The following is a 26,164-nucleotide window of genomic DNA, read 5'->3' as shown; positions in this document are numbered from 1 at the left end:
TTCCTTCATATTTTGGTTTCACATACTGTATGTCTTCTAATGTCAAGTCAGTCTGCATAGGGACGGTTTATAGAGAGTTCAATAAGGAAACCCTATTCAAGCTGTAAACAAAAGTGTGTAGCGTCAGCAGAGGGATGACCTCCCCCTGCTCGTAGATGACCAAGCCTTGGCAGGGATAAAAGACCACAGGGGGTGGGATGTAGGGGGATGAGGTGTACCGAGTTGGTTCACCAATGTTGGGGGGGAGGAATGTTGAGTTTAACAAAAGACTGTTTTCACAGTCTGTAAAACCAAATGCTCCAGACAGGCTGTGTGGATGTTCACCTACAAGTCACAGGAGAGGTGGTGCCAACATTTTTCTCCTGACAGGCAAGAATTGTAGTAACGCAATCAGAGGAACATTCCACTGAGCAATATTCCAGCGAGGTTGTCACATAACAACCAAGGTTATACATTTCTACTATTAAAGCTATAATTGGACTCTGAAGCCACATTTTAGCATTGTGCTACTCACAAGCCCATGGTATTTTAAATAATTTGTAAGTATTTAAATAAACTACTGACTACAATGCATTAAATTAAATTAACAAATGTGATTGATCATCTCATTAACGTATCCCCCTGAGGCTGTCAACTGCACTGAGACCACATAACATCATATGAATTGAACACAACCAAAGTGGTCCAGGGCAGGTGATTGATTGTAGAAAATGGCACCTCTTTTACTTAGAGATTGAAGATATAAATAACACCTAAGAGGTGTAGGGAGAGAGGGAGGGATGGGGCTGAGTGGCAACACAGCATGGGTCATGCTTTAATCACAGCAAGGCTGAGTTGTGGCCCTATGGTGGAGAGAGGAGTGTGACAGGGTTAAATATTGCAGGAGGGATCCCTACAGTTAATGCTTCCCTAAGGAGACACAGGGAACTGGAACTAGCACAGGCGATGGATGAAGATATCAACACAGGCCACAGTTGAGTGATATCTGTAAATAAGGAAGACAGTATTACTTGGCTGTGCACAGATTTGCTGTCATACAATCCATTTATTATAGTTTTGTTTACATCAATGTGAGGAATGCCCTTTTGACATCATGTGACTACTCTGCTTTTTTTGCTTGAAACACCATACCCATTTACAGCTCTAACTTCACTTTGGCAACTGTAGTAGGTTGGAAATCTCAAATCAATCAAAGTGTAATCCAATGTTCGTCCATGAAACTGTTTTTAAGATGTAAATCTTACAGTAAATGTTTTCATACATTATACAATGGAACAGTATTTGTACGTGATATTCTTTTGCCATATAAAAATATCCTGTTGAGTATGAGCCGTATGGATTGCTAAAATCCAAACGTGACCCCCGTTGCACATTTTGTGTTTACCTGACCATTACAACCTTGGTGTTTAGACTTTATAAAAAATAAAAAAAACGTTAGACTTCGGTGTAGATCTAAAACTTTCAACTCTTCTGTAGGTGATAGATCACTTTTTATCTCTAGTCATCAAGTAAAAAAAACTCGATTACTTCTCTGCACCGAATGACCTGTTAAATGCGACTTTTTGACTCATGCTGAATGCAGATACCATTTATGGCGATTGAGAAAAGTCTGTCTATGGTGTAAGATTGGACAGGCAGGACAGTAACCTTGCTGATTTCAGAAGTGCCAGAACTCAATTGTAATTTAAAATATGAAAGGGATCAAATTGCTTGGTGGAATTTGCAACTGAAATCATGGCAGGTGCAGGTACGATTGTGACAAATCTCAACACTCAAAACTGAGTATTGGTACAGCCCACGCGCAGACTGGTCGCTATGGTGAGAAAAGGATTCCCGAGCAGCAGCATTTGAACAGAGGAGAAATCGCACGGAGTGAAAAGACAGGGAGCGAAAGTGCAGGGAGAAATCATGGCGAAAAGATTGCTACTCCCCAAGAGTACTGTGCCATTAAATGGACTGCGAGCCGCATTGTTATTTATCGTCATGCATGGATTAATCTGTAAGTAACTTTTTTATTTACACATCTTCAATGGTGGTATTTTGTAAGTTGATGAAATACAAAGTTGATTGCTAGCGAGCTTGCTAATTAGCTGCACTGTAGCTAGCAAGGTAGCTAGCCAGCAAGACAAGTACTGTATAGAAGTGCGTCTGTGCTCACTGCGACTGAGCTAACGGTTTCTTATGAATAGTCTAGAAGTTTTGTATATATTAGTAACTTAAAGTTAGTTAGTCAGTTAACTCTCCTTGAAATATGACAAGTTAACAAGATCAGGTCCACTGACAACTAGTTTCAGTGAAGTTTACCTTGTCCATGCCAGGCAACTTACGAATGTCATACTTACCGCTGTTAGAGTACCTATTTTCCTAGGAATTCAACCAACAAGTTAACCAAACAATACGTCTACTGTATTTGTTAACTAGGTAACTACAGTCTCAATATTTAATGCCTAGCTGCTCGAACTGTGGGTGTCTTTTGCTCGCTAACTGGGGTTTGCGCTCTGCCTGGAGTCATAGCATTTGTTAAAGGCAGACAATTGCCCCTTTTTGGTAAATAGCGGAACCTCTGAAGGAGGGCTTCCTAGTGGCATTTTCCCTTGTCGAACAGTGACAATGGACTTTCCTGTAGTAGACAGACCTGGATTTGTTGCAACCTGTTCGAAACCTGACTTTTCCCTCACAATTTTAAGATGCTCTTCTACCTGTCGGCTTCACTTCATGTAAACTCTAAGGAAGAAAAAAATAAAATAAAGATTCTGCAAGGTATTGTAACGCTCTGGTGAGCACTGGGAATTTGCCAAGAGAAGGCTTGTAGCTATATAAAAGTCTAATTGAGTAAGTATTGGTGAATAGAATAGGATATGGGAGAAAAGGTGAACGTGTCAGGTGAGAACAGTATAGGTGATATGCCACGAGCCTCTGAGGGCTGGGTGTGTGGCAGGGGAAATGAAGACATATTTCAGTGACTGAGAGGAAAGCACAGTAGCCGCAGAGTCTGGAAGTATTGACCTGCAGTTAGGCTCCATGCCAAAGCACCTTCCAGTCTTGCTGTCACATATGGTACAGCTGGGGAGGTTTGCTTTACCACACAGCTATCGGAGGACACAGCAGAGGACGCAGTTGTTAAGGATGGACTGTCAAGGATAGACTGTTGCAAATAATAAGTCCCTTATTTAAGTATTGTTGTTGTGATAGTTGGAAGGTCTCTTACCCTTCTTCCCTTTGATTAATTATTGATCTATTTAATTCATAAACAGACGAAAAGCATTGCTTCCACCTAGTTGCTGAAACTCAACAAGGGAACACTTTGAATGAGGAGAGTGTAATTTGTCGCCAAGCTGTTTTTATGGAGATTGTGTAATTTTCTTGACTGTCATTTTCAGCATAGCAGGAGTGTAGGTCAGACAGCCGAGTGAGGAAGGGATAGTTTTAGGCGTGGCTGCAAGGTCTGTAATTGAAGAACATAGTTTTGTGGTTTCTTCTCTTGGGGCTGTGTGATTCCCAATATATATAAATAACATAATGGAACCACCTAAATTACAGACTCAACTCAAAAATACATTTGAACAAGCAAAACAGTTCTATATAAGTTACTATATAAAGGTTTTATATAAAAAACAGAACATTAATAAGGTATCTTGGCTTCTCTGACGTTCAGTATAAGTGACTGCCTAGTGGTAATCTTTTATGATCATCATTTAGTTTCCAAAGTAATCCACCCATACTATAGTCATTTGAATTTGAAATCTGAAAATGGCTTTAACATCTATGAGGAACTTTAACATCTATGAGGAGTCACAGCTGGTATTCTTCTGATCTTCTTAATTGATCTTCCTATTGGTTGAGGCAGCAGTCTGAATGCTGCCAATCACATTAAAAGGCTCTTTTGATTGAGAGCCATGAGCAGATGAGTGCTTTATTGTGGGAAGTGGTGTATGTGTGGAGAGAGACTGTGGCCACCGTCACTCGCTTAGTGTTTTCAATGCATCCCTCCTCTGACAGATGTAGAGGCAGCACGATACCCCTCAGTAGTCCATTAGTGGATGTAAAGGACAAAGAGTGACCTCCTGGCCTGGGATAGAGCCTGGGAACATGCCTTTAACTTGGATTAAATTAAGATGGGCTACCTGTGATGCAGCCCTTCCACATCTACGTTGTGCACAAGGTCTTATTTTATGGAACTAGCCCGCACCTAATACCAATTTAAAGCAAATGTCATAGATTTTCAGTCGCTGTAATTTGTTGACCATCTAGCCCACAGTGGAAGCTTGAGCCCTAATTTTCAGCGTCCTAGTATTTCTTATATATAGCCGACTTGTGAACTTGAGTTTTTCAGAGCTACAACTGGCTGGTAAATATCTTTAAGATATCATGATGGTTAATGACCAACTGTGAATGAATAGAGGCAGCCTTCTAAACCTCCTTTTATCTACTGTTGTCAGGAATTTCAATTTTTCCACTGGGAGAGCAGATCTCAGCATGCACCTATGCAAGGGGGCATTGTGGTTTAACAGTGCAGTATTTAAGAGTGGCACAGAGCAGGATGTGCTTTGTCAGCAGTGTGTTCCCCTTAAGAGACAAGCTCCAGGGTTATGGGAAACAGGTGCGGCTACTTTTCAGTTTTCCAGCTCTGTCATACTATCAGGTACACACACACACTTGTTTTTAAATGGTCTTAATCGAAAGCTGTAATTATTTGAAACATGCTGTCACACAGGTACTGCTAGAAAAAGTAATGACTCGTGAGATACTGGATGTCATACAGGACACTGCACAAAGAGCCGGTCTGCTGTCAGTGGTGCTCTATCTTGGTCTCATTGTAGTTGTTAGCTGCTCTGTAAGTTTTTAACGAGGGTTTTCCATTGGCACAAAGAACAATTGTAAGACAGAGCTCTTTCAGGCTAGGTCCACAGTGCAATCTGACTTGTTCCTCATGAGTCATGTCTAACGGTGCAGTATGGCATCAACTATGATACCGACCGGACTTTAACCTTCAAGGTTGAATCTTTATCCCCCTTTATGCCATGGACTGTGACTTAGTTTTTGGGACATGCTCTTTCTGAGGCAATTGCTCCTTTTGACATCTCGATCTCTGATTACAGTTAACCAATATAGATTTTTATTAGGCTATTTTCTTTTGTGCTATATTGGTCCTGAACCTACTACCTTAGGTGTACTACTTTGATACAGATCCTCTACACTTTATAGAAAGGCCTGTTACTTCTGGCTGCAATAAACAAAATGTTTTCCATTGCGTTACTAGCAGAGAGGAATTTCTCAAGTCAAATCTTTCAAGTGGCCTTGATTCAGTGTCATCGACTAGTATGACAAGAAAGGGGATCATAAGAATAGCACGTGGCTTAAGTCCTCCTCCACCCCCCAAGCCATAGTCCTTTCAAATCAAGCTATACCAGACGCACAAACCTACAGCCAGGCCTGTCCCCAAACAGGGAGAACTTGATTTGGCTAGCAGAGCAAACCAGCCACTTGTTTTAGTGTAGCAGCTATGACTCCTGGATTTCAGACCAGGATTTAACTGGCCAAACCCTTCCTACTTCCTACAGCTTAGCCTATGCCTCCCAGACCCACCATGGCCCTCTATTCATACAGGGTCTATTCATTTACATTACATTACATTTATTCATTTAGCAGACGCTTTTATCCAAAGCGACTTCCAAGAGAGAGCTTTACAAAGTGCATAGGTCACTGATCATAACAACGAGATAGCCACAAAACATTGCGAGTAGCCAAAACATGAAGCACACATTGTGAACAACCAAAATAAGTGCCAAAGGGAAGAACCATAAGAGCATGTAGTTAAACAAGTTACAATTAAACAACATGAGCTGCTATAAGTGCAAGTGTACCTGTGGAAAAAAAGCAAGCAACAATAATAAAACAATATATCACAGCGAGTACAAAAATTTAAGTCAGTTACCACTAACCACAAGAGCAACAAGTCTCTAAGCAAGAGTCATTGTGATCCTTGAGGAAACTAACATCGGGTCAAGCGAACCATTCCTAAGTACCGTTGTACTCCCGGAACAAGTGCGTCTTGAGCCTTTTCTTGAAGGTGGAGGTGGCTATTCACCTCCATCACCTCCCTCTTCTCTTATTCTGACTGTGTCTGCTGGGTGGGTCTTTCTTTATTGTGTTTCCTGGGGTAATTCTGGACAAACGGGTAAGGTTTATGCCAGGGAAGGGGGTTTGGACTGAGGGTTTGGACAGGCAGGATGTGTCTTCCAGTGTAGTCTACCTTCTTCAGACAGAGTGATTTGTTTTTTATGATTCCCAAAAGATGGTTTGTTCTTGAGATACATTTAAACTATTAACCTAGCCTATGTCCTAGCCCACTGTTCAAAGTGGGTGGTACGATGCATCGAGACAGGATTAGGGCGCTAATCTTCCAAAGGGAGAGGGTAAGTGAATAGGAGAGGGTGAGATAGGGAGAAAGGGAGAAGGTTAGAGACAGGGTGAGAGAGGGAGAAGGGGAGAGGGTTAGAGACAGAGAAGGAGAGGGTGAGAGAGGGAGAAAGGGAGGTTAGAGACAGAGAAGGAGAGGGTGAGAGAGGGAGAAAGGGAGAAGGTTAGAAACAGAGAGGGAAGGGGGAGTGGCGGGAAAGTATTCTCCCTCTGACCAGTGAAATTCCTCACTGACCAAACTACTGCTTTTATTAACAACAAAAGTCCACGCAGTACAGAGCTGTGTTTTTGTTTTGCTGCCTTCCCTTTCTGCTAGATTGTTTGCAGTGGTACGCAGTGACACAAGCAGCGAGGCAGGCTGGAGAGAATGCCCAGAGCATCTGACTCAACGGCAGCCAGCTGACCGTTGAACCTGCCTGTAGTTCCTGAAATGTTGAAATGAGATGAGACCATCAATAAAGTAAACCCTAGTTAACCGTAATGTTTCACTTCATAGTTTTACTTCCCTGTGTTAAACAAAATTAGTATTTCTCTCAAAGTTCACAAATATCATCTTCTTCAATGAACGAAGGCTGATCGAAGTGACCCAATCATGACTTGGAACCACCATACCTTGAGTACCCAAAGTAGTTGAGACACAAATTTAGGCTGTTTGTTTGCCTGCTCAACAAACCTGTCTCTTGCCAAACAGAAAAGGCAGGCATGGGAACAGTTGCACATTTCGCTTGCTCATCCATCCTCTCCATTGCCAAGATTCCTTAATACCATTTTCTAATTATAGCACGTTACAAGGACAGATGAGATACGCCTGGGAGGGATAGTGAAGCTCACTTAACGGCAATCCTTTTAGTTTTCCAAGTTCCCTCCTTTGCAGTGGTAGGTTAAGTTACAATTTGTATATTGCATATAACGTATGACCTACTCTACAAGGCTAAATATAGAAGGTAGATACAGGGTGTAGTAGCTTAGCACTTAAAAACAAGTATCCAGCAGGTTTGTTCAACACTGTACTGAGGAGTCACACAGTGCTTGTCCATGAAATTCTCCAGGCTCATACATATTTGAAAGAAAATCAGTATTCACAGTGTCACAGGAAACGTCTCTCTCAAATACAAATGCCACTCTCATTAACGTAACGCTAGCTTCCTCCAAGATTGAGTCATCATTTTTTCCATCCGATACCCTAGCCCCCTCCACTCCAGTCTCTTCCTCACGACTGTTGTTGTTTAGTGACAGCCTCCATCACCATGCTGCATTCCCCTTGGACAGCTTAGACCTAGTTGTCGAAAGAGTTTATGAATTACCACTATAAGCAATGACTGTTCAGGGCTCCAGATTAACTTTTTTTGGGAGTCAGATGGCTGAGCGGTTAGGGAGTCGGGCTATTAATCAGAAGGTTGTTGGTTCGATTCCCGGGCAGTGCCAAATAACGTTGTGTCCTTGGGCAAGGCACTTCACCCTACTTGCCTCGGGGAGAATGTCCCTGTACTTACTGTAAGTCGCTCTGGATAAGAGCGTCTGCTAAATGACTAAAATGTTAAATGTAAATGTACTAGTAGCACAGTAGCCCCTGACTGAATGTTTTAGGAGCACAAGCAGAACATTTAGGGGCACACCTTATATTAGCCTGCAATGCAATTATTAATGTCACTAGACAGGGTACAATTCAGTGGCAATTTTAGACCTTTTTAGGGGTCCCAAGCACCCCTAAATTTCATCTCAGCACCCCTAAAAATAATAATACATATATATATATATATATATATATATATTGTTAATTATCATTTGATGCTGGTAGTTCATGAAGAAAGGGACATCCTTAGTTTTTTCATTCATTCAATATTTTGCATAATGATACATAAATGTATGAATTTGTATCCAGTGAAATTAGGGATTTATATTAGCAAAGGGGTTAAGCACTTTTGCAAGGCACTGTATTCATGTCACATTGTCATTGGGGTCTGAGCACCCCTAAAGGTCTGATCCTAGAATCGCCCCTGGTACAATTTCTTGGGAAATTGTGGGGTGTGCTTGCGTCGGTTGCAGATGGGTCCGTTTTTTTACAGACATTTTTACAACTGATATACAGCGACACACCCCATAAGTTTGAGTTTAAATACATGATTTAATGTGACGTTACGTACTGCAAGTCTTAGCTAAATGACTTAAATGTATGATGCGCTTTTCGATCAGTCCTCCGACACCACGACACGATACTTGCTGAGTATAACAGGGAAACAGCGCAAACACAGGCAGGGATACAGTCGCAACGCTAGTACTAATAAGTATTTAGCTGCTCAGCTCCATGACGCCGGGTAAGAAGGGCTTGTGAAACTGCTCACCAAAAGAACGAAGGGAACCCACTTGTCTGGCAGATTAAGACTAGCTACGATACTAATGCTGAGGACTCGCTGATATCGCTGTCTTACTAGAACATCGTATCTATGTGTCGTTGCTAACGTGTGCTGACGTTGTGCACACCCAATAAATTCCAAATGTGTAGGTCGCACATGCGCGAGTGCTTGTACAAAATGCTCGTATTGTCTCAAACTGGTCGCAAAATACGACCATTTGGTTGCAGTCTGGAGCCCTGCTGTTTTAGAAATATAAATAGAGAACAAAACCATGGGAATCATTTTGAATCCTGGACCACAACGATCTCATGTCCTCCAGGGTCTTTGTGACATGTTGAAACCACGTGACACATTATGTATCTACAGTAGGCCATTTAGCAAGGGTCAGTCTGGTCAGTAAGTGGCGGGGGCCTGCTCCCCCGAGGGCTTACGGTATGTCGCTGTATTTCTGTGTCAATGTACAGTATGGGAATACACGAGTCTGCCTTCGTGAGGTTGTCAAAGCTGAGAATACAGTAGTCTTTCAAGGAGATTGTAGCCGTCGGCCCGTAGGAAGGATGTCGAAGGGCCCAACCCTTCTTGGTTCACATAGTATACAGGCCCTCAGAGTCTCCTCACTCCATGGCAGGGCGTTGCTTTAGGCATGGTCCACTGCTGGATTTACACATGAGCTTTGTCAGACTACTGTGAGGAATAGCATACTTCTCCGCTCTCCTTCTCCAACCGCCTGTTTAGACAGGGCCCAGCAGGGTGGCAGATGCGCGGTATAGGATCCACCCTCCTGGCTGCCGACGACCTGACGATGCTGTGCTGGAAATTATATTCTTTCCACACTTTGTACGATGTTGTTTGGGTACAATGACTGTATGATAGTTTCAACTGAGATAATACAGCATAAAGCCCTAGCTTCCAAATACATTTTTGAAATAGTTGTCAGATTGATGTTACAAAATATCCCAATTCCCATATCTTATTAGATACGATGTTGAATATTCTTTCATCATACTTCATAGTTGCATGAGACAGAAAAGTGTCCTGTCTACCAATACTGTAGGTTTTATGTGTTCGGCCTAAGCTTCAGCCAACAGGGTTTTCTTAGTGTAAATGCACCTGTTTGTTAGTAACACAGAGGAGCGATAACATTAACAGTAGGGATGGCTGTCTTGTTGTCACCAGCATTTCAAGTGTCATACACTTGTGCTCTAATAGAGCTTGGGCCTGGTCCTGGCTTGACCCCTAACAAAACGCCTCCTAAATTAGCCCATCTCATTCACACTGCCGGTTAAGAAACACTAGAGTGTTACAGTCGCCTCCTAGATCCTACTCTCTCATACTGCCCCCACTCTGCTTTGAAGCCTGGCCTTTCAATACACCGCAAAACTGTGCACATTTCTGTATGTAATTAGGTTAATGCTCTGCTTTCCAGAACTAGGCCTAGATTTAAAGCAAAGCCATCAAAGTCCTGAAAATGTTTGTGCTGCTTAAGAACGTCCTGCACAGGTCCTGCAGTTAGTGTGTCGGCATGGCCCTGCAGTCCATCCTTTTGCTCTGTAGGCTAACACTATTGATTTTGTCTTTTTCTGTTGCGGGTGGGTCTTCAATCAAGTGTGACGGGATGGGCAGGGCACAGCCCTGTGTGTGTGCGTGCGTGTGTACAGCCATGGTGCTGTGTGGGGGACAGAAGGGGTCTTGAAGAGGTCTGAAAAGGCAACAGCCTGCCCCTCTGAAAGGCCCCTGTCAGTGTGTGTTTGCCATATATTATCCAGCTGAAACACCCTCACAAGTCACAATGCTAGGAAGGGCGGGGGTAGGCTAGATTACAGTCGGTGTGGGCACTAATGGCTTTTTCACACTGCACAAATATTCCTTGCGATAAAGGACCTGCGGTAAACCAACAGTTCACCACCCCTAGGCACTTCTCTGATTAAGCACCATAAAACCAGCCCATACAATGGGTATTGTCTGTGCTTTTTCTATCTCTCCTTATTCCTTTAAAGAGGACTCCTAAAAGGATGATAGAGGCAGACAAATGGCTCTCAAATGCCTATTGAAACCTTTTAAGAGTGCAGTGTTTTAAGAGCCATGGCCAACAAAGAAAGCTGATGTCAGACAGTAAATCACCCTTTTAAAGTTAAGCAACTAGGCAATCTCTCACTACTTTACCTGGCTCTTATTCCATGTCAGGGGTCTGTGGTGGTGGAATTTCTTGATTTTTTTTTTTTTTTTTTTACATTCCTAATCCTTTCAGCATCCATGGCACGCTCCGCTAGATGTGTCATGTCTGCTTCCTAAGACCACAAAGAGGAGGTCTTTGGGCTGGGCTGGACCAGGTTCTTCGGGAAAGACCAGGGTCTGTCATGCCGGGTCAGGTCTGGGTGGGAGGGGATCTTTGGCTCGTCAAGCGGCCGGTGTGGAATGTTTACACCGGTTGCTAGGCGAAGATTCTGATTCATCTCTGCGTATTCTGAACAGCTTGTCGCAATTAGAGATGTCAGGAGGGAGAGGAACAAACACAAAGCATGCTCCCAAGACAAAGAACTACGTCTTCTTTTCATGATTTCATTCTTGCCTCAGGTTTTTGGGGGTTGTTTTTGCCTTTCTTGGATGGAAAGTTTCTTTACTAATCTCTTGTTTGGCAAATACTGCGTTTCCTGTGTTGAGTTAGATGGCCAAAGATGAGACTCAACATTTCCTCTGTGGGGCTTTCCCCCTTAAACATGACCCTTCCATCAAAGATGCAACTTTAAGTCGGGAACTCAAATCAATTTAAAATAATAACGTTTCAGAGATCCATTGTGCTCCACACTTTGGTATTGTTTCTCTGTTTTATAACATTCATTTTTTATTTTTACTAAAGTGTACTATCTGTAACAGATGTCGACTCATGACTGTTTGCTTTTCATCACCACTACTAGAAGACAAGCAAATGCCCAGTATGAAACAGAATTAAAGCCTGTACGATGCGCTGGGATTGTTGTGGTCTGTCTGAATGTAGGGTTCCAGCAGACAGACTGTAGCCCTGGGACAACCTGACAAGAGTTCATGTTGAACCCTGGATCTGAACTGGTGCCTCTTACCTCCAGTACTGGGTGTGTTTAAACAACTCTTGTTTGTTTGGATGGTAGGTCCAAGTGTCGCCAAGCAGCCCCTTTCTGTGCTCCTAGGGGTGTAGGTGTCCCACGCAGAGACCATCTGTGCCCCCTTCTCCCCCTGCGAGGTTGGGGGGGGCAGTCTCAAACTCCCCACCCTCCCAAATACTGTCTGCTAAACAAACAGAGAATAGCAGTGATGGAGTCCTGTTACTGTGTGTGCTTTGACAGGCCTTAGAAGCTGACACAGAGACACGCACTCCTAGGCTAAAGTGTGCTGGGGGGGGGGGGTGGTTGGTTGTGTGTGTGTGTGTGTGTGTTGTGACAGACTATGTTGGGCATGTTGCTGAGACTTCACTCTGAGACTTCGTGCTTGGATAGCTGACACACATGCCTGGCACTGTGTTATGGTTGAGCACTGTTTGGAAGAGTTGGCACATTTCAGCATTTGATACAATGCAGATACAGAAATGAGTGGTTCATAGATTGCATCGAAAAACAATGGTCAACGATTCCAAATATTTCTTATCTTAGCGGTGAAAGATTAGATTTGTAATTGAATGAACACCTTGTGGACAATTTATAGCCTGATTTTGACTTTGGCAACCGTAATGAGTGATGTTTCCTTTACTACTGTACCGTGGCCTCAAAGTTTCTAAAGGTATGTTTGTGTGAAGTTATTGTGGTACAGTAGGTAGGCTTGTGAACAGGGGCCAAACTCGGCTGTTGCCTCAGCTGTGGAGTAGAGCCTGTACACTTTGTGACCCTGACCCCCAGCTACACCTAAGCTCACACAGCACTCAAACTGCACCCTGGCTCAACACAAACATACTACCACAAGGACAACAGAACAGGACTTGATGCAGTGCAACATGTAGCCTATGTAACAGAACTCCGTGCTATAAATGCTTCTAAAACTGTCCTGCGAAAACACAGACCTTATGATTCATGTGATAGGAAAACAAATGCATGAATCATACACATGGTGAAACACTCACTAAATGTTTTAGTCAGAGGAGAATTGCCTTCTCCCTGTGTCTGTGTGTCTGTGTGTGTATGTGTGTGTGTGTGTGTGTGTGTGTGTGTGTTCACTAAAATTACAGGGGAGGCTGGGAGAGCCTATATACCCTTCTAGCCAAGATAACATAGCTGTGGCTTACCACTCAAATTCAAGCCAAGGGCCGAAAATACCAGTCATTTGACTACTTTTACAAACACATCCTAGGTAGGCTAAATAAAAATGTATGTCTCCCAAATTTGTAAAAAAAAAAAAAAAAGTTTTAGGCCTATGCCTTATGAATGTACTGATCACAATTCAAAAATATATTTGACTAGAAACAATATTTGGGATATTTTTTACGAGGATCTCCCCTAACAGTTCCATCTTGACCAAGGCATTGTAAAGTTCATAGGAGCCTCTTGTTAAAGTTTTTAATGTGTATGTGGGCATCAATGACTCATTTGTGTTATTATGTTTGGAGAAAAAAATCCTCAGTCTTGATAGGAATATATTTCACGAGACTGCATGTGAAACCTGCAATTTAGGATTTATTTCAGTTTCACGTTCGTTTCCCTCCTGAAGTACTTATTCCTATAGAGCTGAATGGGCTCTTTTTAGGCAGCTGTTAAAATTTGGTTCTCAAAAGGTTTGTCTAGTTAAAAACAAATCAAAGTGGCTGTGAGCTAGTAGAAGGCCCAAAGATAGTTTTAAGTCATTTGAACGGGATCAGAGCATTTTATCATGCATATGACTGAAGGAGCGTTGCAGTGGGGTCAGATGGTTGAGTGGTTAGGGAATCGGGCTATTAATCAGAAGGTTGCCCGTTTGATTCTCAGCAGTGACGTTGTGTCCTTGGGCAAGGCACTCCACCCTACTTGCCTCGGGGGAATGTCCCTGTACTTACTGTAAGTCGCTCTGGATAAGAGCGTCTGCTAAATGACTAAATGTAAATGTACAGTACTAGTAGCCAAAGCATCTGTGTCAGGCTCATTATGCTTAACCTTACCTGGCTCTGTGCTTGCTTACAGCATCTTACTGGCCATCAACATGAACGCAAAGTTGTAGTTACTCTGAAAATGAATCAAGCATGTTCACATTAACTTGCAGTGGCCATATATTTTGATTAAAGGTTTATTTTATTTTATAGAGAAACCCCCTATCTCTCATCAAATTACTTTTATGTTTAATCTTGTTCCAGAAAAGTTTGGTTGTTGTTGCTTTATATGGCAAGAAGCTGAGCCAGTTAGCTGCAGGGCCAGTCTGTGCACCCTGTGGAGAGCAGAAAGGCTGTGTGTGTGCTGCTCATTATGGAGGAGACAGAGGAACGCTCTCTGACAAGGGTCCCAGACAGAGACGAATCTGTCTGCTAACCCCAGACCTGGAGGAGGTTCCTCCCCCGGGTCCCAAGCAGGTCCGGGGTTCATGTGGTCCCTGTTCCTCAGCCATGTGGACACGGGGACATTCTAACGCCAGGGGGAAATATATAGAGCTTCCAGGTTAATCTTGTGTCTGGAACTGGGCTGCGCTCTGTAGATGATGACATTAAAGAGTCAAGATTTTTTTGGGCTGATTTTCTGACTTTGAAATGGAGCAGGAAGGAATTACCAGGATCTGGGATGACTAAACCAGCCTCCAGGACAGCCACACACCTTGTAGTTTGTTTCCCTTTATGAGGTCAAACAATCCCTCACGGAGCAAAGAGAAAGCTGTGGGTTGTGTATTGTGGGTGTGTAGACCCTCCCACCTTCTCACACCTCTTTCATCCTCCTATCCTGTATCACCTCTCCCCCATCCTCACTTCCCTTCCTTTCTCCAGACTGTATGTAGATGTTGCCATTCAACATCATGTTTTGGTTTGTGTGGAAAGGGTTTCAATGCAATTTTAAATTCGGTGGGCCGTCAGTCTGTAGCCGTGGTGGATAACACCCCTGTTAGCACCTAAGTTTCAGTTACCACCTTTCTGCTAATCCCTGAGGGGGATGGTGTTGTCTTTTAGTCCTGGTTCATGTTGTCTGAATGTCATGTTTGTGATCTCCTACCAGCAGCATGGACCTTCTTTGTGACTGTCCATCTGACTGCATCTCCTCTCCTCCTTCCCTGTGCAGGTGTGAGCAGTAACCAGGTGGTGGTCCCCGAAAAGGTGAGCGCGGTGCTGGGCAAGAACATCACCCTGGGCTGCCGGATCGAGGTGGGCTCCAACCTCAGCCTGACCCAGAGCTCCTGGGAGCGCCGCCTGCCCTCTGGCACCATCACCCTGGCGGTGTTTAACCCCGAGTTCGGCATCTCCATCTCCCCAGAGTACGCCCGCCGCGTCTCCTTCCTGTCCCCCTCCATCCAGGACGCCACGATTGTCCTGGAAGGGGTGGGCTTTGCCGACGTCGGCTCGTACACCTGCAAAGTGGCCACCTTCCCTCTGGGCAACACGCAAGCCTCAACCACAGTCAACATATTGGGTATGTAGGACAGGCCAACTTGTCTACTGTCGTCTCTGTGTTATACGGTGCCTGTAAGTCTCCCCCTTACATGGCTGGTTGTGATGAGGTGCTTCTCGGGTCACCAGTAGCTAAGTGTTTGACCCGGAAGGATCAGTTACTCTCTGAAGGACCTCACCCTAGTGGCCCAATGGCTCTAAATCACCACCTGGATGGCAGCCATTCACATTGAGATCCCAGCTCCTAGTCACAGTACACAGCTGTGCTGCGAGTTTTCCCAGGCTCACCTCTCTCTCGTTCCCAACCCAGCCTCAGGAACCCTTGATAAATATTCAAGTGCTCATTGACATTTCGTTATTCATTTGAACTGAAGCGGCAAACACGTGTTGACATTCTGTACACAATTTCATCCACTTGAGCAGGACCTGTACTGTAGAACGTGAAGTGAGGAGTTGTACATTTGCCAAGAAAAAGGGTACATTTAACTGCAGATTACCCATAATAAGTGGTGCAGGGGGAATCTAAGAGGGTGAACAGCACTTCCATGTAATGGGATCTCCTTTCAGTACTCGTCTTCCTTGTTCAGTCCTGAGCTCTCACAAAAGGCCCAGACTGTTACAGCACCAGTAGTGTGGTGGTGGTGGGGGGGAGCTCTGCGGAACGCCCAGCCTGGAAACAAATAAAACCTGAGGTAGAGGAACACTCCTCCGATACTGAGAGAAGGAGAATGACCTTTCGTTTCAAATTGCTGATAAGATGAGTTGGAACGCTGCCCCACGGCTCGGGAGTGTCCTCAGGGAAACTTAAGAATCCATGAAAGTACCCGAATGAAGACGTCAGTGGGACTGACATTGCGGCAAAGCGTCCTGCTCAGTTTAAGTTATTATATCCTCCAACCATAAACTGCTTTCTCCTCAGCCCCAGACTTGACTGCCCCACTCATGGCCGTTTTACGGCCCGTGACAAGCACTTGATGTGAGCAATAACGGCGTCTCCCTCCTGTATTCAGCAGAATCCTGAAACGGAAGAGAACATCAGAACAGCAGTATAACAAAGACCTACCTACATGGCTTGTTGAGCATGCCATTTTACTGATGTTTTATTGATTGAAGCTGTTAGATAATGCAAACCCGTATTTCTCAATGTCCTGAATACCGAAACCAATTATTATTATTAGTGGTCATATCTGTATTGTTAATGTGACCAACTGACAGGCGGTAGTCTGTGTTTCTGCAGCACGGCCTGCAAACATTCAGTTGGTGTTTAGTCTGCAAGGTTCAATCTGTCCAGCCAGCCAGTCTGGCTATGTCAGTGCTCAGCTGAGCAGAGCAGAGCAGATCATACAGTAGGTGGATCACAGACAGGCCCTCCACTGGCCGACAGGGAATTGTTATCCTCTCTCCATTCATCCAGACAGAACCCACCCTCTCCCCCGCCCTGACATGAGCACCCTGCGTAGAGGGGGTTACCGTTGGGGTGTAAGGAGAGAGGGGTGGTTACCAGGCAGCCGCCTAACACAACAGCGCCATGGTGGACGGTTGTAGTCGGGGCGGGGGGGGGGGGGGGGGGGGGTCGGGAATGGCTGGAAAAGTCTGTGGAGGGGGCTGTAAAGAGGCTGTGGTCTGAGGGGTGGGGAGCGCGAGCCGGGCTGCAGAAGGTATTGGAGCTATTTTGGGAAGCAGAGGTCTCGGGGGGGCCAGGGGTTACTAAGAGTTGTCGTTCCACCGTTGCCCCCACGGGTGGGGAGGGGGGGCGGCAGATGTCCGGGGGTGGTGGCCTCGTCTTTGAGGTTAGGGGTATGCATGTGCCCCACATGCTGTGACCATCACTGTGACAGGAAGTGGAGCAGCTGGTAATGCCCACCACAGAGAAGGAAGGAGAGAGAGAGAGACAGGAGGAGATGGGGGAGGAGAGATGGAGTCTCTACCGTGGAGGAGGGAGAGGAGAGACCGGGAAAGAGCTGAGAGTGGGAGATGGGGGAGGGTTAGATAGAGCACCGGAGACACTGGGGATGAGAAATGGACCTGGGAAACAGAGCAGGGCAGGGGGAAACCCAGAGAGAGAGGTAGCGATGGAAAATCAAGATCGCTCCCTCCCTGGATCATGAATGTAAGCCTTGTTGCCAAGTTGCTTTCCATCCTCATCTACATAAAAGCCCTTTCTTCCCCTCTGTGTCCCACCTGATCTGAACGGGTGGACATCCTGCCTGTGTGCTCACGACGAATGAACCGGTCTCCGTCTGTGTTTACGTCAGCGTAGCAGAACACTGACCCTCCTGCTTCATTGCCTGCTGGGGCAAGTAGAAGCCTCCATTACCCCAGTCCCCTCCCTCACATGGATCTGTTTTACATCCCTATTGAGGAAATCTGTGTCACGTCTCAAGCCCCAGTTATTCACAGGAAGCCAATGTAACATAAGCCTGGCTCCAAAGTACCGAACGACACACAGCAACCCTACTCGACTGTTGGGATCTCCTTGAAAGCAAACACAGAAACACAACTGCACTGAGTGCTGCGACTGACACAGGACTAATAACAGGTCCACAGATCCTCTAACTTTCCAGAGAACCATTAGTAGTGAGACGTTTGAAATGTAGGTCAAACTCATGTTACCCAACACGCCGTAAGGGTTGAGCAGAAAGAGAGCGGGAACTGAAACTTTTTATGGAACGTTTCATGGAAATGCTTTGTAAGTATTCGAGAACTGGGAGGGTCGATACAGCACAATATCAACCTCTCACAAACACACAAACATATTTGCGTCTCTGGTACAACAGTGGAGAGCTTGTTTACCTTGAGAAGTGCTCCTCTTATCAAATTGCTCAGCTCATCAATTTATTTTATAGATATCTGCGAAATGCAAGACATCAATCCTGTCTGCAGCTCTGTGTGCTGTGGCCACTTCCTGCTGCCCATATCCCTTGTTTTATGATGCCCATTATTTATTAATCTTCATATATAAAAAAAGATCAATATTCATTTTGTAATTTATTTCCCGTCTCTCCCCTCTCCAATCCTGTCTCCTTCCTTCCTCCCCTCCCTCCTCCCTCCCCTGTCCTCCCCTCTCTCCTCCCTCCCCCCCTCCCCTCCCTAGTGGAGCCCAAGGTGTACGTGTCGGCCGGCTCTGCCCCCCTGCTGGACGGGGGGAACCACACGGTGGTGGCCACCTGCATCGCGGAGCGCGGCCGCCCCGCCGCCGAGGTCCTCTGGGAAACGGGGCTGCACGGCAGCCTGGAGACGCGGGCGCAGGACGAGCCCAACGGCACCACCACCACCCAGGTGGGCTACATCTGGAGGCCCAGCAGGGCGGACCAGGGCCAGACCCTCACCTGCGTGGTGCGCCACCCGGCCCTGCAGACAGAGTTCCGCATCCCCTACACGCTCAACGTGCAGTGTAAGTGTGCAGGGACCAGGCAACAAGGGGTTAGCTTGCTGGGAACTTTGGCTTAAGAGCTTAGTAAGCACCAGAGTGGAGCCTAGAGTCCAAGTCACTCAAAGTTCTGCAGTTTTTTTTGCGTACTGTACAGCACTTGATGTCAATCACCGGCCTGTCAAAGACAGCTGGCGTGTTTTTCTGTCTGGGTGCTCTGCTTTCCGATTCCAGTTACCACGTTTATCAGAAGCAGGCAATTACTGACCTTTAACTTGCGTTAATGGGTTAGAGTATGAGTACACAGAGACCACCCTGCTACCTGACCCACTTCTTTCACCCATAAAAGGACCATTAAGAGATTCATCTTAATGTGAGAGTTGTTGATGCCTGCTTCCTTGGCAAGCTGGGCTGTTGGCTAGTATCTCATTTAGACGGCATGAGTGCAGGCTAATGAAGCCATTTTATGAAATATTGATCAGGCCCCCAGCAGCATCATCAGCAGCAGTGGAGGAGGGGGGTCGTGGTTAATACAGGAAATAAGCAGCTTCAAGGCTCAATACATTGTGTCTAATGCAGAGACGGGGGATTTCTAACTTGCGAAAGAAGCACAATTTCGACACTGACCTGTGTGCAGAGGTCAAGGGACATAGTCAGGTGCTCCCCCTGTAATCATGTGCTTTCAGCTCCTAAGGGAAATCAAACATGGGAAAATTGGAGACAGGAGTCATTGTTTGTTTACAACATGTACAGCGGCTTTTCTTCTGTTGGGATGAAATTGTGTTATCTCTGACTGGTATTGGGCCGGAGAGGGTGTTAGAGCCTACCTCCCCCAGCAGTGCATTCCCCCAAACCCCCCCCATCCCCACCCCCCCGCCTCGCCATTTGTTAGTTGTCTTGCCTTTATTTCGGCAACAGTACCTGTGCGCTCCCAGAGTAATTTGTGGCTCCCTTTTTCATTTCTAGTATCACTTTTCTGCTTATATTGCTTGCTTTGTTCCCTCTGGAAACCCCCATTTGTCATGTTGCAGATTGCTAGGGGTCACTTCGTGTAACGCACATGCTCACTGCTCCGTCCATTTGAAATGAATTTGAAGTAGACGCTGTTCTGGCAGTTATTGCATAAGATCATAGCTTAACAGGTTTATTAAAGAGAACAAGGTGACCTTTTGTTTTCATCTTTTAACTGTTGACCTGGCTATGTTGTGTGTGTGTGTCGTCCTGTGTCTGCTACAGTCGCTCCAGAGGTGTCTGTGGAGGGCAGGGACAGGAGCTGGTTTGTGGGCCAGGCTGACGTGAAGCTGGACTGCTCTGCCAGAGCTAACCCTCCAGCCCACCACTTCTCCTGGACCAGGTGAGTCTCCTCTAATCTGCACCGGACTCGACCTCTGCAGCCCATGGACACGTCCAGCCCAACTGTCTGGTTCTCTGCTCACAAGCCGTGTGTTGTTCCCCTCCTCCCCCAGGATGGATGCCCCCATGCCTGACGGTGTGGCTGTGGCAAACAGCACCTTCAGCTTCACCCGGCCCCTGGAGAGGAATGACTCAGGCGTGTACCGCTGCGAGGTGATGAACGACATCGGGCTCCGGAGTCAAGACGTTCACTTCTGGGTACAGGGTGAGCTGCCTCCCCCTCATCACTCATCTTCCAACATCACCAGCTTTAGTTTTTTAACTTTGTGGTGTAATTTGGGGTACAGTAGCTATCTATTTCCTCATACGAGCTGACAGCGCCCAGTTCGACTTGCTCCACATTTCCAGAAACAAGAGGAGCACAGAAAACAGACAGTTTCAATAACAAAGGACACTGTTGTGGTTTTGGCTGCGGCAGATTTATTTTGCTAGGTGGATGGTTTTTCAGCTTTTTACTGGGAGCACAGCGTGCTACAATGGGACCCTTTTAGTTTCTTTTTTATTCAAGGTCGGGTGTCTGGGTTGGAAACAATGAATTAAATTTAAAACACAATAATCACAGACAAATGTGTTTCACATAACAAACGCATATCTGACCGTAATTTATTCATCTTGACTCAGAAGAGGTATTTATAAAGACTGATGATTAGAATTGATCACTCGTGTTTAGAATTGAGACTAGCTAAATGGAGGGAAACCTTCCTCCGAGGTCTGTTACCAGGTTTTAGCTTTATTTGGCCTGAGGCCTGCTGCACAGTACCTGATGGGGCCCACGCCCCCCTCTCTCTCTCATGTCTTAACATCTTTGGCCGCCCCATTCTTCTGGAGCTAGACGTGAAGCATGAGAACTCGTTCTCTTTTCCCTCCCCTCTTTCTTTTAATCCACATCCAAACATACTGACTGCTGTTTTTGGACCCAGCTTTCCCCCGACGCCCGATTCCTCTCCTCGCTCTCTGAGAGGAGAAGTCTGGAGCGGGCCCAGCACTGCCTGTCATGCGCCATCTGTGCTGAGGCCAAGTTTTGGAGGAGGCTCCTCTAAAAACTACACCATGGCTGACATCCTGTCCAGGAAGGACAATTATCGTGCTTCTATCAGGCCAGCACGAGGAGGCGGGCATATGCTGCATCTCAGCCCCGCCCCCTGTGGAGAGCCGAGACTACGTGAGCCAGCATGGGTGCACCCTCCACCCACCCTCCCCCCTCATGTGGCTGCTTCACATGCCCAGTGGTCTCTGTGCCCTTGTGGACTCTCCTCCTGACCAGCTGTAGCAGCTCAGCTTAGCCCCCTTGTGTGGTGTCCTTCTGCCCCTCCCTAGCAAGACACCAGGGTGGGGTTGGGGGGGGGGGGGGGGGGGGTTGAGGGTTGATGGGTGACAGGACAGTGTTTTTTATCTCTTCACTGACCTTGAGCTGCCCCTTCTCCCCCTCCTTGCTTTACATTATCTCCATCCCCAGGGCCACTGGCATGTAATTGCAGGTTAGTTGGATTCTCTCTCAGGTAAATCAGAGGAAGTCATTAGAAGCTGTACTGGGACTGGGCTGTGTTTAATCAGTTGTATTGTCAACCCTCATGCCCACTGGAGGCCTCCAAGCCTGTGCTGTTGCAGGTCATATTGCTTTGTAGTTAGGCTCTTTGATGTCTGTCTCCAGAGACTCTTGTGTCAGACTGTTTTCTTAGTCCCGGAGGCTGGGCTACAATAGGGAGATAATGCTGCTGACCTTTGGCTGTGTGGCGATGGAACAATGCTGCTGACCTTGGGCTGTGTAAAGCTGGAGGGTGCTATTGCTGACATCACTGCTGGTCAATGCTGATGGACCAAGCAGATTCATCTCCTCACATGACCTCCCGTGGCTTTGGAAGAGAGAGAGAGAGGACGAACTAAGCAGATGCACGCTCTCACTCTGTGCCTCTCTCACTCTGCCCCTCTCTCTCTCCCTCTCTCACACTCACTCTGCGCCTCTCTCTTACTCTCTCTCTCACCCTGCCCCTCTCTCTCTCTCTCTCTCTCTCTCTCTCTCTCACACTCACCCCCCCCCTCTCTCTCGCTCGCTCTCTCTCACTCTCACACGCAATAGCTAAATTGATTGGGACGTTTAACCTATACCTTGTTCAGTCTCACTTATAACGGCTCTTCAACAGAGCAACCTCTCAAATTCTTAGTTTTTTGTAGAGATGCTGTAATGTTCTGCCTCACTTGGACTGGTTGAGATTTGTAGACAGGGTTTAGTAGCGAGGTTTCTGAGGTAGGATTGTACTATTTAATAAAATGTGATTTATTTTTTATGGCTTGTAATAATTTTTCCTCCTGACTCTCCTCCCTCCCTTCTCCACACCCCCAGACCCTCCGCCAACGACAGCTGCCCCCCTCACCTCGGCCTCCACCGTCATGGAGACCCGTGAAACCAGCACGGCCGCCGACAGGCACAGCTCCCTCTTCACCTCGCCCACGCTGGCGTCCCTGCCCGACAGCAGCCTGGGCACCATAGTGGGCGGCGCGGTGGGCGGGGTCCTCTTCCTGGTGCTGCTGCTGGTTCTGGGCGGAGCCTGCTTCATGCGCCAGAGGAGGACCTTCAGAGGAGACTACTACACCAAGCAGTACCTGGGCCCATCCGACATGCAGAAGGAGTCCCAGCTGGACGTGCTCCAGCCCCACGAGCTGCAGGAGGTGTCCGGGGACGGCTCGGGAAAGGGCAGTCAGGACCTGAAACCCAAGCCCGGGGGAGAACTCATTTACCCCGACTACACCGACGACCGCAAGGACACGGAGGACTGGGGCAATGGGCCAAGAGCCCTCAGGGAGGGGGGATACTATCCTGAGTATCACAACAACACCAACAACATGCACCACGGTGGACTTCCTGTTCACAGCCCCCCGGTATCCAACGGCTCCCCCTACATCCCGGAGGACTGCTATGACAACGGCACAGACAGCGACTATGTTTCCCATATGGACGGATCTGTGATCTCTCGCAGGGAGTGGTACGTCTGAGAGGAGGAGCAGGGAACACAGAGACACAGACTGTAACCTGTTGAGATATCAGAACACGTCCATCAGCTCAATTTAAAGGACTGTTGTGGACAGTGGGGAGAGTTCCAGCCTCCGGCCCGTTTGGGAGTCATCTCTGCTTTGATTGTAACCTCTGATCTTAAAGACTCGTAGGACGTGTTACAAAGAGTGTTGCAACCTTTTTTTTTTTTTTGTCTGAAAACATGATCAGTGTTCTTGAAATTGCCTCTGCTTCACATTGGAGGAGCTTCAGTGTGTGAGTTTGAAGGGATGTGATAGTTTCATGGCGTGTCTTGTCTGTAAACACCTTTCGTACATCATGGCTCCGGCTCTACAGCCCTCATTTGGAAAACACTGTATCCTTTTAACCAGGTGGCCAATATGTTGGGTTATTTTCCACCCCTCTAATAATCCATGGTATTTTGTAACTACACACTTAATTGCTTGCATGCGATCAAATTACTTTTTCACAAAGGACAGGCTACATTCTGATTGCTTTCTCTAAGAGCATTTGAATCAAATTACGCTGAAACAAATTTTCTAACTGACATTCAGAAAGGGAAATGAAGCAACATTATTATACTAAAGGGAGATATCTGTCATTACCACTGCCACGTGAAATCAATTCACATGAGTCTGTCAGTGATCCTAAACTGTAGGCCTACTGAGTTCAAATTTATTGAGCAAAATTATTCTCCAGTTTTCTGAATCCCATGTATAAATACTTCTAAAGTAACCGTGGAATAAGTTTGTTTTTATTAGCCACGAAGAACAAGTTTATTTGCCGGCCATGATGGATAATGGTTGCTTTGGGTGGTTATGTAGCTGAAGATACTATGATACAATGTGGTTGTGGTTGACAACCACATTGGTTGACCTGTGACATCAACCACCTGTCCTTTGTTTGACCTGGCACTTCCTGCTCTGTCTAGTCACCCTTGCCCCTGGACCTTTACTGTACCTGAGGAGCGGGTGAAGGATCAAAGAGGCCTGGGCTAAAGCTAATCCACGAAACCTGATCCCTGCTCCCAGTCAGTGAAGAGCCTATAACCACACGCTGGCTGGGGGAGGGGGGCTGGATCTTCCTGTGGTAGATCAAGATGGTGGCTACAGCCTGAGGTTTCTTTGTATCTGATGGGGGGGGGGGTTCTACAGATTGAGGCCACACTCCTTTTATTTCATACGGTTTCCCTCCCAGCTATGACACTCCCAGCTATTTGGTAGAGGGTTCAGATGTCTTAGAATAAACCACTTTCATATCACACACACACACACACGCCACATCTGCAGGCTAGGTCACTCCAACCCACACTCAAAGCACAGGCCTCACCTCAAAGCTGAAGCTTTTTAATTAACTTTATTTTGCTGGATGGACTTGGCGTGTGTTTAACCTCAGTGATATGTTGAGCGTCTGTGTCTGCATGCGCACGCATGTTTCTTATTTGGTGGATTCATAGCTGTCAGACTAGTCCTGTCACAGCAAAGACACCCAGTGAAAATGGCTTTTCTTAGCTACTGTTAAAAAACACTGGCACAAAGAGGCCAAATGTTGTCCAGGGATAATATATTATAGTTTTTCTCTGACTGCTGCTCTGTCTCAGTCATACTTCCTGTTTTAAGTGGCTGGTCTTTGGCATTGGGCTTGATTAGGAGCGGAGGTGATGGGATGCTTCTGACTGTTTGTTTGTGTTGTCATCTGTCCCCTGTTTGAGTTATTCTCATATCTTCTTCTCTCTGGAAGCATCCATAGTCTGTTTTTGTACATTATGTTAAGTTAACTGTGATGGCAGAATGTCAGCTTACATTCTCATGGTTAATTTACACCCCGAAGACGCCTTAGATGGGCTCATCAGCTGATACAAGCTCGTACAGGTGGAAGGTTGTGGCTTTCATCACTGTTGACAAGACTGACTGATCCTCCTGATGTCTTCCTTTTGGATGTTTACTGTTAGTTCTTTGTTTTCAACCAGTGCAGTTGACTGAAGGTAAATGTGTATGCCTTAAACCAGTGAAGACTCCTGTAGCAACTCAGTTACAAAGTATGTACCGAAAAAGTGTAATTATTAATATTTCACTGGAAATTTTAGATAAAAATTACAAAGCAGGCAAGAGCCATAGAAAATAATACTGTTCTGTAAATATTCTGGCTGCTTCTTTTTGTATTATTATTGTTTATTAAAAAAAAAAAACATATTTTTTGTATAAAGTCTTTTAGTGCCCATAACGGGCACAGAGCATTAGTTGATGAAAAGCATTAAAGAGCACCTGCCTGATGAGAGCTTGAAGTTGTTCTCTTCAGCTGCATATTTTATGAGTTCTCAAGAGGTTTATTTTATACATTGCCATTTTGCAAATGATTGATTGCTCATGAATGACTTTGGAAAGAAGAGACAGATTTCCGTTTGTCTTGGTTTGTAATAAAACAGCATCCTTCACTCTGTCTAACAGGTCTGTGTTCTGTACGCCCAGACAACTTTGTCAGCTTCCAGTTAGATAATGTCTTCTCTTGCGGATATATAGATTTGAATAAAAATACACATTATATATAATATACCAAATTCCTCCCCAAAAAAGAATCATTTTCCGGAGTATCTTTAGGGCTCATGCGATCCCTCTGAAGCCCCTCTCTGGCAGAGACGTCTACCCCAGAAGGTCAGGTCCTGCCCGTTAACCCATCAGTCACTGCCACAGACACAGTCTCCACTGTCCACACCTGTGTTCTGGACTAACTGACCCATTTAACCCCTACACCACTTTATCCCAGTCGCCACCCTCTCTGTCACTGGCCCCAAGGAACCAAGAAAGAGAGGCCCTTTGTGGGGGGCAGGGGGACCATCACACCTGTGCTGGGGTGGGTCTGAAGGTTGACCACCCACCAGCCTCCAGGACATTTCTTATCTTTCAGCCCTCTGACACAAGCCCCATTAGCAAGGCATTAATGAGGTATTGAGTGATTGTCTAGAGTGGTGTTCTTTCATCCAATCAGTTACACTTTGAGTATGGAAATGAACTCATCTGAAACATTCTAAGCTCAGTTAATACTGAATGACATAATGCGTGTGTAATTCTCACATCCCA

General features: G+C 45.9%; 1 protein-coding gene across 1 annotated transcript; it reads left to right on the top strand.

Annotated features, from left to right (window-relative positions):
- Positions 1-1,596: 1,596 nt before the first annotated feature.
- On the top strand, positions 1,597-25,526 carry nectin3a (nectin cell adhesion molecule 3a). The gene is made up of 6 exons (XM_062473157.1): positions 1,597-1,999; positions 14,969-15,316; positions 18,389-18,688; positions 19,901-20,018; positions 20,131-20,282; positions 22,419-25,526. Exons 1-6 carry the CDS (start codon positions 1,909-1,911, stop codon positions 23,066-23,068), a joined length of 1,659 nt encoding a protein of 552 aa, XP_062329141.1. The 5' UTR covers positions 1,597-1,908; the 3' UTR covers positions 23,069-25,526.
- The last annotated feature ends 638 nt before the right edge of the window (positions 25,527-26,164 follow it).

The sequence above is a fragment of the Osmerus eperlanus genome, chromosome 11 (genome assembly GCF_963692335.1).
Source record: "Osmerus eperlanus chromosome 11, fOsmEpe2.1, whole genome shotgun sequence".
Classification (NCBI taxonomy): domain Eukaryota; kingdom Metazoa; phylum Chordata; class Actinopteri; order Osmeriformes; family Osmeridae; genus Osmerus; species Osmerus eperlanus.
This window is presented reverse-complemented; position numbering and strand designations above follow the sequence as displayed.

Excerpts from the sequence above, each read along its gene's own strand:
- nectin3a (XM_062473157.1), top strand. The coding sequence starts at position 1,909 with ATGGCGAAAAGATTGCTACTCCCCAAGAGTACTGTGCCATTAAATGGA. Across the intron at positions 2,000-14,968 it reads CGTCATGCATGGATTAATCT|GTGTGAGCAGTAACCAGGTG; the intron begins GTAAGTAACTTT and ends TTCCCTGTGCAG. Across the intron at positions 15,317-18,388 it reads AACCACAGTCAACATATTGG|TGGAGCCCAAGGTGTACGTG; the intron begins GTATGTAGGACA and ends TCCCCTCCCTAG.